Genomic DNA, 17,660 nt, shown 5'->3' with positions numbered 1-17,660 from the left:
CCTCCAGTGTCACCTTCCCTGGGCGGCTGCAATGAGTACAGGTGACCCTGTGGCATGAGGGAGTGGTCCAGGCAACATCTGAGGCCACAAGGCTCCCCCGTTGTTGGTCTTGGCAAAGAACCGGACTTGCAGTATTCTCCATTACCAATGTCCAGCAAGGTCTTATGATCACAAGAATAACTGGGTCTGATGGATTATCTAATGGAACAAGTTTAGCAGGCAAAACTTGTATATGCTGGAGTTAGAAAAGTGAGATTAGGCTAAGATCCTAAGATGTCTTGATAGTATGGATCTAGAGATGACATTTCCTCTGTTGGAAGAATCTAGAACTGAAGGTCGCTGTTTGAGAGTAAGAGGTCACCCATTTGATTTTTTTTCCTCCAAGGATCATTGGTCTTGGGAAAGGATAATGAAAGCAGAATTTTAAAGGCAGAAGGAGTTAGATACTTGATAAACAAAATGGTGAATTATTATAATGGTAGATAAGAATGCAGAGGTGAGGTTATAATTGGATCAATTGTGATCATGTTAAGAGACTTGAGGGACCAAGTGACCGACTCTTTCTAATTTGTATGTTTGGACAAAGAATTCAAAATAATTGCATAGAAAGGGGGGAGAAACAGGAGTTCTCTGGGGTCACTCTGGTAGCAGTTTATATTTCACCTCAGGCCAACGTCAAGCAGGTTTTAGATGATCTGAGCAATAGGATCAACATGCACAAAACAGTACCCCCTAATGCCTTCACCATCGTTTTGGGTGATGTTAACAAGGCCAGTCTGAAGAAATCACTAAGCAATTACCATCAGCAGATCATTTGCAATGCCAGAGGAACCAACACACTGGACCAGTGCTACACCACCATCAAGAACGCCTACTGTGCTATTTCACGCCCTCACTCTGGGAAGTCTGATCACCTGGCTGTACTTGTACTTCCTGAGTTTCGGCAGAGACTGAAGACTGCAGCACCAGTTGTGAGGACCAAGAAGGTTTGGACAAGGAAAGCACAGGAGCACCTACAGGACTGCTTTGAATCTGTGGACTGGACTGTATTCAGGGATTCATCTTGAATCTGGATGAGTATGCTGCAGTTGTTACCGACTTCATTAAAACCTGTGTGGTTGAGTGTGTGCCTACAAAGACTTACTGTGCGTTCCCAAACCAAAAGCCGTGGATGAGCCAGGAGGTACATTGTCTGCTGAAGGCTAGATCTGTGGTATTCAAGTTTGGCACCTGTACCAGAAAACCAGGTATGATTTGCAGAGGGCTATTTCAAGGGTGAAGAGACAATTTCGAACGAGGTTGGAAGCGATATCAGATGCGCGGCAACTCTGGTAGTATCTGCAAGACATTACTTCCTCCAAAGCAAAACCCAATAGCATGAATGGCAGCGATGTTTCACTACCAGATGAACTCAACACCTTCTATGTACACTTTGAAAGGGAGAACACAACTACAGCTTTGAAGATCCCTGCTGCACCTGATGACCCTGTGATCTCCATCTCAGAGGCCGATGTTAGACTGTCTTTAAAGAGAGTGAACCCTCACAAGGCAGAAGGACCCAATGGAGTACCTGGTAAGGCTCTAAAAACCTGTACCAACCAAACAGCAGGAGTATTCAAGGACATTTTTAACCTTGCACTGCTACAGACATCTTCAGGGAGCAGTGTCTCAGAAAGGCAGCGTCAATTAAGGACCTCCAGCACCCAAGGCATACCCTTTTCTCACTGTTACCATCCGGTAGGAGGTACAGAAGCCTGAAGGCACACTCAGCGATTGAGGAACAGCTTCTTTCCCTCTGCCATCTGATTCCTAAATGGACATTGAAGCTTTGGACACTATCTCACTTTTTTTAATATACAGTATTTATATTTTTGCACTTTTTAAATAATTATTCAATATACATAATTGATTTACTTGTTTATTTACTAGTATGTTTTATTTTATTTAATTTTTTTCCCTCTCTGCTGGATTATGTGTTGCATTGAACTGCTGCTGTAAGTTAACAAATTTCAAGTCACAGGCTGGTGATGGTAAACCTGATTCCGATTCTGAGAATCTTGCAATCAGTATCTACATGATTGCACTATTTCGGATGTTGCACTGACAAGTTTTGGCAATTAGATTTTTACTTATTACATGTTAATTCTGTAGAATTGACTCCCTTCTTTCCTCCTCTCCCTCGATTAATAAGCGAAATCCTAGTGGCTGAAATTAAAGCCAAGTTTGGATGAGACCAGTTACCCAAACTAAAAATAGAATTCACAGCTGCTGATAAGTGATGTCATTGTGTCTTTGCATGCCCTCTCTGAGTTTGCACTTCATCGGCTGAGAACTAGTTCAGCTAAGTCTGGACACTGCCCAATGTTCTAGTGCTGTACGTTTGCAGGTGCGATCTTTTGGGTGAGAGATTTATCAAGGTCTTATTTGTTCCCTGAGGTAGTTGGACACACCATGCTATTCAACAAGCAGGGGAATTTGTTTCAGTCCATTAAAGCCACTTTAAACCCTGGGATTTCATGCCTGTCAGGCTATCTAGGCGCAGCACATTTTCCTCTTAACTCTGGTGCAGCTAATTGGTAGGCACAGGAAGTATTATGCTTGGATTTTGAAATGTTATTTTCTCTCCATAATCCCCAGGAAAATGCTGTACAAAGGGACTCTTGTGCAAATAACATCGTCAAACCTCCTGCCCTTGCTGCTGGGTAGTGCAGGCCTTATCATTTTATACAGGCTACTGCAGCGGATGAAAGAGAGAGCTTGCATTCAGGATGCTGTGGTGGTCATAACAGGAGCAAGTTCTGGCCTTGGTAAAGGTAAGTAAAATCAGAGGAGTTCATATGCTTTCATTCCTCTTGCCTTCCCTCCTGAGCTTCTAATCTGTTTACCATGTTGCTAATGTTTGCCACCTTTTCCTGAAAATACAATACATAAATTGTCTCTTCCACAAACTGTTCACCTCTGATTTGGTGCCTATGCTGGTGTAACGCTGAAGAAGGTCATTTGTTTGTTTTTGCCAGTATTGGTCTTTGAAAGACAGATCAAATTAGTCACACGCTCTTATTCCTATGGTCCTGCAAGCTCTCCCTTTTCAAGTATTTATTGGATTCCTGTTTGTAAGTTATTATTGAATCTACCTCTACTATCTATTCTAGAGTACAAGAGCTTGCTATATCTTAAAAAAAAGCTCCATTTTATTATCTTTAATCTGTATCCAATTACTGTAAATAGTTCCTTCAATATTTACTCTTGTCATTATCCTCTTTTTATAGCTTTCTTACATCCCGACTTCATCTTGAACACCATTGGCTGCCAAAAGCTTAAAGTCTGGAATTCCTTTCTTAAACATCTGCTCCTCTTCATCTGTTGTGTTTTAAAATGCTCCGAAAAAGTTCAAACTTAATTATCATTCAATTATACATGAATAGAGCCAAACAAAACAGTGTTCCTCCAGGGCCAAGGTGCAAAACACATTACCCACAGCACACAGCACACTGCAGATAGCATATAGCACATGTGGTTATGATCGTAGAGAAGCATACAGTCACAAAGAAAGTAATAGAGCCCAGGTCCTTAAGTGACATGGCTTATAGATTAATGGTAAATTGTCCTGGCCTAGCTTGTTCTTCCACTGAGTGCAGACCGATGTGAGGGGCCGACTACCAACCCAGCACAGCCTCCAGCGCCCCCCCAGAGTCCTCTGCTCTCTCCCACACCGCTCTGAAGTCTCCTCCCCGGGCGACTGCAATAGGGGACCCTGTGGCATGAGGGCCAGGTCCTTGCCACAATTGAGGCAACGTAGCTCCCCTGCTGCCTGTCTCCTCAATGGACCAGTGAACTGGACTTGCAGTGTTCTATATTATTAATGTCCAACAGGGTCTTGCGATCACAATAAAACATCCAAGACAATCACTTGCACTGTGCAACGCTTCAGCGCAACAATAGTATGCAACAAGACCACGCAACAATACCAACAACAGTACCTCGTACGTTCAGCTATTGAGCAACTTGCTGATGGAATAATCCTGATATGATATTCTTGGTGTTCTTAGTAAAAAAAAAAAATTGTAAAGGACGAACTTCTTACCTGAAGCCCCACAACTCAGGCCAGGGTACTAAATAGTGTTTGTGAGAGGTACCTTGGGCACATTTTGCTCTCTTAGAGTTGCTATAGAAATGCGAATATTGTTGCTGCTGAAGCTAAAACTGATGATTTTTGTCTTCACCAGATTGTGCAAGAGTCTTTCATGCAGCAGGTGCAAAGCTGGTATTATGTGGCCGGGACAGGGAGAAACTGGACGGACTCACAAAGGAGCTGACAGAAATGGCAAACGGCGAGAAAAAAGTAGGAGAGCTACAGGATACGAGTAATGATGCATGTTAGTTAAAGATCACAAAGCTGAATGCCATAAATTTTAAGTGTTTGTGAATAAATCCAGTAAAGAAACTAAACAGAAATTAATTTATGCAGAGAATGGTAGTTGAGGGGAAGCTAGACCAATACATAAGATGTGGGAACAGAACCAGGCTATTTGGCCCATCATGTCTGCTCTGCCATTCAATTACGGCAGATTTATTAACCCCTTTTCACTGTAACCTTTGATGCCCTTACAAAGAAAGGAATGTAAATGTATATGAATAGATTAACATAATCTATTCATGAAGGATAAACACTAGCGTGACATCCAATACTATTTTATAAGATGCCAGAAAAGCACCAATGGTGCTCTGGCTGCTGTCAACTCAAAAATGACTACAGCAGCCAAATAAGATGAAAACTGATTTCAAATTTCAGTGATTTCATAGCTGTAGTCTTCAGGATCAAGTAAAAATTAAAAACTGATGATCAATGTCACTTTTGTTGACGTTTTGAATAGAGTTACTTACCTCTTGGCCCCAATCACCATTGTAATCAGATAAAATACACTTGCGTATATTGAAAATAAATATAATTACAATTTTTCATCCTCTCATCTTTGCTTGTCCATAGACATACACACCTCATGTGGTGACCTTTGATCTAGCAGATGTGGACTCGGTGAGCAGCAGTGCAGAAAAGATTCTTAATTGTTATGGCCAAGTGGATGTACTGATAAATAATGCAGGCATCAGTTACCGTGGAAACATCCTGGAAACTGCTGTTAGCGTTGATAAAGATGTAATGAACATCAACTATTTTGGACCAGTGGCTTTAACAAAAGGTAGTGTTTACTTGCGTATTCTGTAAGACTCCACCAATCTTTATTTTCCAGCTGAACTGCCCAGTCCACAACACTTCACTTTAGAGGGCAATTTTTTTTTTTGTCCATTTTCTGTCATAGCAGTGTCATTGAACATCTAGAAGGGTACCTGGTGTAAAACCCTTGCATAAAGAAGTGTTTTGTTTCAATAGCTCTACTCCCTCATTAAGGAGAAGGCTGAACACTGAAATCAGCAGATTCTTCTTGAAATAGTCCTCCAGGTGGACAAGGCATTGATGAGACCTTGTTGTGCTCAGAATGTGGCTTCCAATGCTGCAGGCATCAATTTAGACATGAAATATCATAGGTGTTTAAAATCTGAAAGTAAGAGCAAAATGCTGGAAGTATTCGGCTGGCAAGATGGCATCTGTAGAGAGAAGCAGAATTAATATTTTGGGTCTATTATTTCTTATCAAAACTATAAAATTTGTGATAAAACAAGTGCAGTGAGCTGGGGAGGGGAAAAAATGAACAAAAGAGATTTGTTCTGCTAGAATGCAGGAGGGATTAAATGCAGTGGTGCAAGACAAAGGGTAGTTGTAACAAATGGAAACAAAATATACTGTAGGTTCAGAGAATATGATAATAAGAGTAGTAGAATAATTATATGGAACTTTAGAAGCCGTTGTTGGGTACAAAAAGCTGTAATGTACTTAAAGATCTTGTTCCTCAAATTTACTTTGAGCTTGATTGAAACAGCAGGAAACTGAGAACAGAGGTCAGCAGGGTCAAAAAGTACTTGGAGTGATTAACAGATGATCAGGAGCTTTGCTTCTGATCTTCCTCCACTAACACTGAACCTTGGTTTTCAACAAGGCTTTTGGTTTCTTCCATTTCATACTCATCACGGTGAATTTGCCTGTGTATGTTTAAGCCCTTTTTCCACCTGTTTGGTTTGCAATTTTACACCTTGTGCAGTGGAATCTTTCTTATCTTCAGAATTGTGGATTTGCCTACTGGCCTTTTGGTTTCTCAAGATCTTTGTATTGTAAACTTGAATAGTCTACTATATCTTCATGATACGTGTGAACTATCAACACAAACAAAATATTGTCACTAAACTTGCTGACAAGGGCAGTGTTGTTGTCTCCCAGACATACTCTGCCTTGCAAAGTACCAGATCTGTGGCATTTTCCTTTGGACAATCATACCACTGAACATTTATCTGTCATTTCCCAGACTGCCACTGACTTCACTTCTTAAGATATTCACAGCCTCTAACATCACTCTCCTAAACATGCACAACTTTTGTCGACCTCCTTCCCAGGATCTACAAGCAGAAAAGTCCTGATACACTCACTGTTTCTACCTAGTCATACTTCATGGAATTTTTTAGTCCTTTATCTTTGCACCATTCCCTCCTTTCCACTTGCATCTTCAACATTTCTTATCCCATCTGCAACCTTAGACTTGATTTTAAATGAAGAATAGCTTTGAAGTGGATTTCTTTCCCCTTAAGGATTGCTATAGAAAGAGCATGAACTTGATGGGCAAGATCATCACTTAGGATCATAGTTACAGAAAACTAGAGCACAGAAGCAGGCCCTTCAGTCCATCTAGTCTGTACCAACTATTATTCTGCATCGTCCCATCAACCTGCACCTGGACCATAGCCCTGCATACCCCTCCCATGTATGTACTTATCCATACTTCTCTTAAATATTGAAAACGAACCAGCATTCACCATGTCCACTGGCAGTTCCTTTCTAATTCTCACCACCCTCTGAGTGAAGAAGTTCCTTCTCACGTTCCCCTTAAATAATTCACCTCGCACCCTTAATCTATGCATTCACTTTCAAGGACTTTTCATCTCATGTTCTTATTTATTGTTTATTTATTATTATTATTATTATTATTATTCCTTTCTTTTTGTTTTTGCAGAGTTTGTTTTCTTTTGCACACTGTTTGAATGCCCAAATTGGTGTGGTCTTTCATGGGTTCTGTTATGGTTATTTCTCCATGGATTCATTGAGTATGCCTGCAAGACGATGAATCTCAGGGTTGTATATGGTGACATATATGTATTCAGATAATAAATTTACTTTGAACTTTGAATTCATGACCTCTAGTTCTGGTCTCACCCAACCTCAGTTGAAAAAAGGCTGGTTGCATTTACCCTATCAATACGCTTATAATTTTATATACCTCTATCAAAACTCCCCTCATTCTCCCCAGCACCAATCGCTTGTGACGTTTTGGTAATTCTACAGATCGGTCTTGAAAAACAGTGCAAGTGAAATGCCTCAATCAGTCGCACCAGCTCGTCTATGTTTGGTACAGGCACATCAATTTTCACTTGTTAAGTAGCAAGTCTGTAATTCTGTGGACACTGATGGAACTGCTTCTGGAAGGAGGCATTAAGCAGGGACATCTTCTACTCCCTCATGTATCTATTTGTGGCCTTCTATGTCCTTTTCAGTTTGCAAGCTAAAATGACTAATGACTAATATATGACTAATATATACTATATGACTAATATATTGTTTGATGTCCACTTGGCTTAACATTTCATTGGAAGGTAACAGTGTAGCACTGCTTCAGCCTGACATGCTATGTTAGCAGTTAGTTCTGCCATCAAATCCATAGCTGGTGGTGTTTTGAAGAAGACCAGGAAAGTTAACCTCTGTCCTGGCCGATAATCATCCCTTAATCAACTTCACAAATTAAGTTAATCCTCATTACTATTGTCAATTATGGGATCTAGCTATGTTCAAAATTTTTTGCTGTATTTTCCACAATAGAACAGTGGCTATAATTCTAAATTACTTAATTGTTTCTAGAATTCTTTTTGGATTTCCAGAGGTTATCAAAGATGCTCTAGAAATGGGTATCTTTTTTTTACATGGCTTCAATGAACAGTGTACAAGTTGTTACTGTCCATGAAGCTTGCTATAAAATGGAGTGTGGCATCTAATGGGTGAAAATGGGGTTAAACACAACTAAGATAGCCTTCAGAGTCTGATAATAATCAAAGTACTCAAAGTAAATTTATTGTCAAAGTCCAAATATGCCACCACATATTGGCAACCTTGAGGTTTGTCGTTTTGTAAGCATACACAGATATCTAAGAAATACAATAGAATCAATGAAAGACTGTACCCAATAGGACAAACAAACCCAACCCATGTACAAAGGACAACAAACTATGGAAATACAAAAGAGAAATAAATAAATAAGCAATATATATTAAGAACGTGAGAGTCCTTGATGGTGAGTCCATAGGTTGTGGTAACAGTTCAGTGATGGGACGCAGTGAAGTTGTCCCCTCTTGTTCAAGAGCCTGATGGTTGAGGGGGTGATAACTGTTTCTGTAATTGGTAGTGTGGGTCCTGAGGCCAATCCAAACTGGTTGGGGTCTGCAAGTGAGGAAATCGAGGATCCAATTGCATAGTGAGGTACTGAGGCCAAGGTCTTGAAGCTTACTAACTAGTTTTGAGAGGATGATATTACTGAATGTTGAAGCTGTAGTTGAGACAGAGCATCCTGATGTATGTATTTTTGCTGTCCAGATGTTCCAGGGTTGAGTGAAGAGCCAATGGAAAAGCAGCTGCTGTTTACTTTTGTGCTGGTAGGCAAATTGGAGTGAATCTAAGCCAGTTCTCAAGCAAGAGTTTGTGTTTCATTACCACTAAGTGCTGTTGGAGGATAGTCATTGAGGTATCTCAAAAGCAGATTGGTACCTCAGACTGCTAAAGCAGGAGATTAAAGATATTGGTGAGCACTCCAGCCAGTTAATCAGCATAGATCTTTAGTACTCAGCTAGGTATCCCATCTGGGCTATATGCTTTCCATGGGTTCACCCTCTCCCTCCCCGGGAAGAATGCTCGCACGTTAGCCTCAGAGACTGAAATCAGAGAGTCATCGGGGCCTTTGGGAGTTTGTGAAGGCTCTTCCAAGTTTTGATGGTCAAAGGAAGCATAGAAGGCATTGAGCTCATCTGGGAGCAAAGAAATGTTGTCACCTACATTGCTTGGTTTCACTTTGTAAGAGGTAGTAGAATTAAACCCTGCCACAGCTATTGAACATCTTTCAGTGATTCAAGTTTGGTCCAGAATTGCTGCTTTGAACATGAGGTGGCATTGTGGAACTATCTTATTTGGCCCTCAGCAGATTTGGAACTCATAGTTCATCTATGGCTTCTGCTGGTGGAAGACTGAATGATTTTGTGGGGACACACTTATCCATGACTTGTTTTAATAAAGGGTTTTTAAAAAATTGAAAGGTCAAAAGGATTTTCTGTAATTAGATAGATACTAGTAGGCTCACCACCCTCCAGCATTGTTATGAATGGGATCTGCTATCTCATCACTTAATGGAGACTGGAGCTAGTTCGATTTAAGAATTTATCTCCATGTGGGACAAACTCAGTTGAATGCTAGAGAGCTGCTGAAGTAATTCCCAACTATTATCTGAACCACATTAAGTTAAGTAGCAATCCAAACTTTGGGACATTCAAAGTGCAAGGTCAGATATTTATTTTTGAAACTCATTCATTGTCAGGATGAGAGAAATGTAGCAGTCAGTCTGTGTGCAGGAAACTTCCATAAACAGCAGCATGATTACCTTGAGACAAGATTCAGAATCCTGGATAGTATCCCCTATTTCTCTTTTAAAAAGTTGCCACAGATTTTTTTGCATCCCACTGGGAGAGAAGAAGGAGCTTTGGTTAATATTTGATTCATGAAGGTAATTCTGACATTGTTGTATTCAATATGGGTGCATCAGTAAGTACCACTGGTAGATTCTACTTTCTCTTCCAACTGACTTTGTAAGAAATGACTTGTTGATCTTTGTAATTGATGTATTAAGATACCTTTGCATAGGATGAACAGTTGCATTGAACTGGCTACTAATGGTGGGTGACTGGGAAATGCCTTGGATACACAATACACCACTGTTTAGTGAAACACATTAACTCTTGTCACTTAATATTGCAGCCATCCTGCCTTCTATGGTGCAAAGAAAAACGGGACATATCGTGGTAATTAGCAGTGTTCAAGGGAAAATAGCAATTCCATTTCGATCTGCATGTAAGTATTGCAGAGAAATCAGTATTGTACATTTCCATGTGCCCTTCAATCACCAGTACTGGGTGGACAAATGAATTGTGTCTTGCATGATAAATGCACTGGGGCACATTAGGGCCTCAAGAGGTTTCTTGTTAACGAAACTCATTGCATGTGGATTTTAAAAATATTTTGTGCACACATTTGCTGGAAATTGAAGCCTATAATAGCGTAGAGAAGGTGACAGTGAATTATGGACGAATAAAATCCTGTCTTTTTCATTAACATATGAGAAATAGGCAAGACTACAGAAGAAGAGGAGAATGAGAGGAAAATCACTTCAGAAAGTAAAGAGAGAGGAGGAATGCTATCAAAAAGGCAAAGGCTTGATAAAAAAATAAAATTTATCTCAAAGTTATTTAAAATAATTAACTTCAGGGAGGAAACAATACTTCTTTATGATGTTTTGAGCAAGGGAGTGTGATTAACATTCATTGTGCCACTGTTGCCAAGGGGCCATTAGATTGTGCATAGTTAGGCAGTTGGCAAAGGTCAATAAAAATAAATCAGCTTTAAGTGGAGTGGCCATTGTGTGAGTGGGCCAGTTAGAATGGGGTGCTCAGGCTTTGGCAAGGAGAGGCAAAGGCTGTAGGGAGATTTCTGTTTATTTTTTTTCTTTCTTTCTTACTGCACAATTAGAGCATGGTTGTGGAATGCTCCTCTTGCTGGACGTGGAAAAGCAGGGAGGCCTCCAATGTCCCTAGCGACTATACCTGCAAGAAGTGCATCAAGCTGCAGCTTCTATCAGACTACATTAAAGGAATTCAACCTGGAACTGGATGAATTCTGGATCATTCAGGAGGCTGAAGGATTGATCGTCAGGGAGGTAGTTACACTCAAAGTGCAGAATACACTTAACTGGGTGACGGTCAGCCAATGCAGAGTAAGCCTGTGGCCATTCCCCTCAACAACGGGTATACTGTTTTGGATACTGCTGTGGAGGATTACAAAGCAGAGGAAAGCCACAGCGATCGAGTGTCTGGCTCTGTGGCTCAGAATGGGAGAGGGGAGAAGAAGAGTGCAACAGTGATTGAGGGTTTCATAGTTAGTGAAGCAGACACGAGGAGAAAGAGACACCTGGATGGAATATTGCCTCCCAGGTGCCAGGATTGGGGATGTCTCCGATCGGATCCACGGCATTCTTAAAGGGGAGAACGAGTAGCTCGAAGTCATGGTACATATTGCTACCAATGTTATAGGTAAGAAAAGGGAGAGGGTCCTGAAGAGAGGATATAGGGAGTTAGGTAGAAAGCTTAAAAGCAGGACCTCTTAGGTAGTAATCTCGGATTGCTGCCTGCTCTAGGCACCACCGAAGGTAAGAATATGATGATTTTCCTGATGAATGAGTGACTGACGATTTGGTGCAGGGGGCAGGGTTTCAGATTTCTGGATCATATGGATCTGTTCTAGGAAAGGTACAATCTGTACACAAAGGACAGGTTGCACCTGAACCCTAGGGGGACCAATATCCTTGTGGGCAGATCTACTAGGTGTTTTGGAGTATTTAGACTAATTTGGCAGGGGGATGGGAACCAGAGTGATAGGGCTGAGGATGGGACAGTTGATGTACAAGTAGATGCTTTGTGTATTGAGACTGTGAGGCAGGACAGGCAGATGATAAGGTAAAATTGCAGTGAGTGAGATGTGTTGAAGTGTAATATGGGAGCAAAATCAAAAAGTGATGAATACAGGACTGACTGTTGTATTTGAATGTACGTAGTACATGGAATATGACAGATGATCTTATAGCGCTGTTGGCAGGTATAACATTGTGGATATCACTGAGTCGTGGCTGAAAGAAGATCATAGTTGGGAGCTTAACATCCAGGGATATACATTGTATCAAAAAGACAAGCTGGTAGGCAGAGGTGGGGGGGTGGCTTTGTTGGTATAAAATGAAATCAAATCCTTAGAAAGAAGTGACATAGCATTGGAAGATGTAGAATCCTTGTTCTTGGAGATATCTACCTTAAATACAGTATTAAAAACTATTCACACATTTATACATCCCCACGGCTAAAGAAATGGTCATGCGGATGTATAAATGTGTATGTATTGTATATGATGTGTATACAGTTTGTACACACTTGTATGGCAGGAAAGCACCATAAAGCCAACTCATTATAAAAATATACCAGGGAGAAGACTCTGAAATATGCACACTCAGTGCAACAGCAGAATGACAAGGCAATGCATGTATGTCTGTAAATGAGTGTGTGTATGGAGTGTGTTACTGAGTATTCTCTGTCACAGAGGTTGAGACAACTGTGGCTGATAAGGGAAGCTAAAGACGACTAAAAAACAAGAGAGGGCATATAATATAGCAAAAATTTGTGGGAAGCTATTGGATTGGAAAAATTTTAAAAACCAACAGAACACAACTAAAAAAGCCATGAGGAGAGACAAGATGAAATGTGTAGATAGGGTAACCAATAATATAAAAGCAGATAACAAAAGTTTTTTTCAGATATATAAAGAGTAAAAGAGATGAGAATGGATTTGGACCGCTGTAAAATGACACTGGAGAGGTGGTAATGGGGGACAAAGAAATGTCGGATTAAGTATTTTGCATCGGTCTTTACTGTGAAAGACACAAGCAGTGTGCCAGAGGTTTGAGAGTGAGTGTAGTCACTATTACCAAGGAGAAGGTGTTTGGGAAACTGAAAAGTAGGTAAGTCACTTGGACCAGATGGACTACACCCCAGAATTCTGAAAGAGGTAGCTGAAGAGATTGTGGAGGCATTAGTAATGATCTTTCAAGAAGCAATTGATTTTGGAATGGTTCCTGAGGACTGGAAAATTGCAAATGCCACTCTATTCTTTAAGAAAGGAGAGAGGCAGAAGAAAGGAAATGATAGGCCAGTTGGCCTGACTTCAGTGGTTGGGAAGATGGAGTCCATTGTTAAAGATAAGGCTTCAGAGTACTTGAAGGCACATGCTAAACAAAGCCAGTCCTAAGGGGATTTTGGCCTGTTTAATAACATGCCTCCAAGTATCCAAAATCTAAAGGGAAAATCTTGCCTACCTAATTTGTTGGAATTCTTTGAGATTTAAGCAGAGCCGAATCGGAGGCATATGAAGATGTAGCTCACTTAGGTTCGGAGCGGCCAATCAACAATTGGAAGCAATAAGCAAGAGCAAATAAAATAAGGCAGAGGCAAGTGGAGTGACCATTGTTGAAGTGGGGGGACAGTGCTGGAGAGATTATTTGAGGCTTTAGCTCTTCGAAGCTTGAGTGAGAGAAAGTGAAAAGCCTGTAGGTAGTTTACTTCTTGTTTTCTTTTTTATATTCGCACATATAGAACAGTAGGGATGCCAGACGGGATAGTTGAATGCCTCTCTTGCAGGAAGTGGGAAGGCAGGGAGACCTCCAGTGTCTCTGATGACTTCACCTGCAAGAATTGCATCCAGCTGCAGCTATTAACACTCCATGTTAAGGAGTTGAAGATGAAACTGGATGAACTCAGGATCATTCAGGAGGCTGAGCAGGTGTTTGACAGGACATGTATGAAGGTAGTTACTCCCAAGGCGCAGGACACAGGAAACTGGATAACAGTCAGGATGGTGGAAGGGGTTAAACAGCCAGTGTAGGGTACTGCTGCGGCCATCCCTCTCAGCAGATATAGCACTTTGGATACTGGTGGGGGGGGAATGACCTAGCGGAGGAAAGTAACAGCAGTCAGGTCTCTGGCACTGAGTCTGACTCTGTGATTGGGGATTTGTTAGTAAGGAGGTTCTGTGGACGAGAACAAATTTCCCAGATGGTATATTGCCTCCCGGGTGCCAGGGTCTGAGACATCTCGGATCAAGTCTGCAGGATTCTAAATTTGTAGGGTGAGCAGCCAGAGGTCATGGTCCATTTAGGTACCATGACATGGGTAGGAAGAGGGACAAGGTTCAGCAAAATGAGTTGAGGGAGTTAGGTGCTAAGTTAAAGGATAGGACTTCCAGGGTTGTAATCTCAGGATTGCTACCTGTATCATGTACTAATGAGGCCAGAAACAGGAATTTCATACATGGCTAAGGAGTTGTTGTATGAGGGACAGCTTTGGATCATTGGATCAATTCCTCCTGGAATTCCCTATTTCCAGGGAAGGTGGGACCTCGACAGAAGAGACTCTTTGCACCTAAACTTAAGGGTGACCAATAACCTAGCAGGAGGGTTTGCTAGTACTGCATGGGGTGTTTGAACTAGAGTTTCAGACTGCCAGAACAGTTATGGAGAAGTTGTGGAGGCAGATGTTGTTAACACCTCAGATATGGTCCAGAATCAGAAGGTTGAGCATGGTGTGACTAATGTGCTGAGCTGTGTATATTTCAATGCAAGAAGTATTGTAGGAAAGGTAGGCGAGCTTAGGGCATGAATCAACACATGGAATTATGATCATGTAGTCATTAATGAGACCATTGCAGGAGGAGCAGGACTGGAAGTTCTGTGTTCCGGGGTTCCGTTGTTTTAGATGCGACAGAGTGGGAGGAATTAAAGAGGGAGGGGTGGCATTACTAGTCAGGGAAAATGTCACAGCAGGACAGCCTGGAGAGCTCATCTAGTGAGCTGTTGAGGTAGAACTGAGGAATAAGATAGGCATGACCATGTTAATGAGACTATTATAGACCACCCAACAGTACATGGGATTTACAGGAACACATTTGTAGAGATTGCAGACTGTTGTAAGAAACATAAGTTTGTCATACACCCATTTTAATTCCACTTCCTATTCCCATATGTCCATCCACAGTGGCAGTGGATGGGAGATCCCCAGAGCTGATAAGGTTGGTGATGGTATAGGAGACAGTGGCCTGGTGCTCCTTAGTGGGGTCATGGTCAAGGGGTAAATAAGAGGAGGTATCAGAGAGTTGTCACTGTGCCTCGGCCAGGTAGAGGTCAGTCCGCCAGACTACAACAGCTCCCCCCTTATCAGCAGGTTTTATAGTGAGGTTGGGATTGGTGCGGAGGGAGTGGAGAGCAGAGCGTTCAGAAGGAGTGAGGTTGGAATTGGAACATGGTGTGCTGAAATCGAGACGGTTGATGTCCCATCAGCAATTACCAATAAAGAGATCCAGAGCAAGCAGAAGACCAGAGCGGGGTGTACATGAAGAGGAGGAGGGTTGAAAACAGGAGGAGGGGTCATCGGTGGGAGTAGGAAAATCCTTACTAAAGAAGTAAGCTCGGAGATGGAGCTGGTGGAAGAAGAGTTCAGCGTCATGCCGTACACAGAACTCACTGAGGTGTGGGTGAAGGGGAACAAAGGTGAGGCCTTTACTGAGGACAGAGCAGTGTGCCCCAGAGAGTTGAAGGTCGGAGGGAATGGTAAAGACCCGGCACGGATGAGAGATGGGATCAGAGGGGGGAGGGAGGCTGGTGGTGTCGGTGAAGAGGGGAGTGTTGGGGTGAGAGGAAGATGGAGCCTCTGAGGGCCCAGGAGCTGATGATGGGATCTGAGGGAGAGCGGATTGCAGAGTGGTGGTGGGGGAAGGGGAGACAGGAGTCACCATCGCAGCATGTGAAGACCCGATCTGGAGTTCAAGGCTGGAGTCGCAGTCAGTGGTTGCAGAGGAAGTGTTTGTTGTCTTGAGGCAAATCAGGGTGGATAAATCCCCAGGGCCTGACAAAATATTTCCTCGGACCATGTGGGAGGCAAATGCAGAAGCTGCAGGGGCCCGAGCAGAAATATTTAAATTATCCTTAGTGACTGGTGAGGTATTGGAGGTTAGCTAATGTTGTTCCACTTTGCTCCAAAAATAAACCAGGAAATTTATAGGCTAGTGGGCCTGATATCAATGTAAAGTCATTGGAAGCTATTCTAAGGACCTTGTCAAATGCTTCGTTAAAGTCCATGTAGACAACATCCATTGCCTTGCCGTCATCAACTTTCCCAGTAAATACCCTGAAAAACTCTATATCGTTTCTTAGTCTTAACCTATTGCGCACAAAGCCATGCTGACTTTAGCATGGTCCTGTTGGTCAGGGAGGTTCAGTCGCTTGGCATTCAAGATGAGGTAGTAAATTGGATTAGTAATTGGCTTCATGAGAGAAGCTGGAGAGTGGTAGTAGATAGTTGCCTCTCTGACTGGAGGCCTGTGACAACTGGAGTGCTGCAAGGATTGGTGCTGGGCCTGTGGTTTGTCATCTATAACAATGATCTGGATGCTAATGTGGTTAACTGGCTCAGCAAATTTGTGAGTGACAGCAAGATTGGAGGTGTAGTGGACAATGAGGAAGACCAGCAGATCTGGGATCTGGACCAGCTGGAAAAATGGGCTAAAGAATGGCAGGTAGAATTTAATGCAGACAAGTAAGTATTTACAGGAGATGAGATGTTGAAGTTAATTAAGACATTGGTGAAGCCTCTATTGGTCAGGACTGACCATGTAAGTTGTGTCCTAGCTGTCTAGATACACAAGCCTGGCAGTATGATCTGAAGAGCAAGCTACTTCCCATGTAGCAAGCTCTCCCTTTCCATTCATCTGATGGAACAGCAGAGACTGATAGTTTGGTACCTGCAGCGTCGCAGGAGTTGCCAGTCAGTATTGAACTCAATGTAGGACTGCCTTAGGGACCCCCAGCTCCGGATTTTTCCCTCGGGATTTATTCACTAAGCCTTCCCCATGAATTGGTATAGCCACAAGGTAGCGGAGGTTTAAGACTAGAATGTTCCTTCTCTTAGATGAGCTGTCGACCACAGCTAACGAGCCCCATTTCTCCGAAGTGACTGGTTTAAGATGCTAGTAACCCGCCTTTGCCCCATCTGTCATTAGAAATGGTTCCACAGGGCTTAGTTGCTAAGCCACATGTGAAGGCCATGAGCTGGACTTGACTATTTCAGGTGCATGCCATTGTGAGCATTTAATATAGTGGGAACTTGTAAAAAGATGTAAATAAGGTTGAAAGAGTACAGAGAAAATTTATAAGGATGTTGCCAGGACTGGAGGAAAGATTGAATAGGTTAGGATTTATTCCCTAGAACTTAAAGACTGGGGAGATTTAATTGAGATAGACAAAACTATGAGGGGTATAGATAGGGTATAGCAGGATTTTTCCACTTAGGGTTAGGTAGGACTACAACTAGGAAGTCATAGGTTAAGTGTGAAAAGTAAAATGTTTAAGGAGAACATGAGGGAATACTTCACTCAGGATTGTGAATGTGGAATGAGCTGCCAACGCAATTGATGCATATGAGCTGATTTCACCATTTTAAGAGAAGTTTGGAATTAGACAGTTTAAATGGTTCAGCATGGACAAGATGGGTTGAAAGGCCTGTTTCTGTGCTAGACTTATCTATGATTCTATGAAATAACGAGCAGGATAGACAAAGGAAAGTCAGTGGATGTTGTATTCATGGAATTTTAAAAGACT

The 17,660-nt window shown here is 42.0% G+C and overlaps 1 protein-coding gene across 4 annotated transcripts in view; it reads left to right on the top strand.

Annotated features, from left to right (window-relative positions):
• Nucleotides 1-17,660, top strand: part of dhrs7b (dehydrogenase/reductase (SDR family) member 7B) — a 45,678-nt gene that overhangs the window by 24,418 nt on the left and 3,600 nt on the right. For all 4 annotated transcript variants that reach the window (XM_059979472.1, XM_059979474.1, XM_059979475.1 and 1 more), the window contains 4 exons: nt 2,638-2,813; nt 4,227-4,342; nt 4,988-5,198; nt 10,175-10,267. In XM_059979472.1, the coding sequence (XP_059835455.1) occupies nt 2,638-2,813; nt 4,227-4,342; nt 4,988-5,198; nt 10,175-10,267 (596 nt within the window). The remainder of the gene's footprint in view (nt 1-2,637; nt 2,814-4,226; nt 4,343-4,987; nt 5,199-10,174; nt 10,268-17,660) is intronic.

Source organism: Hypanus sabinus, chromosome 9 (assembly GCF_030144855.1).
Source record: "Hypanus sabinus isolate sHypSab1 chromosome 9, sHypSab1.hap1, whole genome shotgun sequence".
NCBI classification, from domain to species: domain Eukaryota; kingdom Metazoa; phylum Chordata; class Chondrichthyes; order Myliobatiformes; family Dasyatidae; genus Hypanus; species Hypanus sabinus.
Note: the sequence above shows the minus strand (reverse complement) of the source record. Positions and strands in the feature narration are given on the sequence as shown.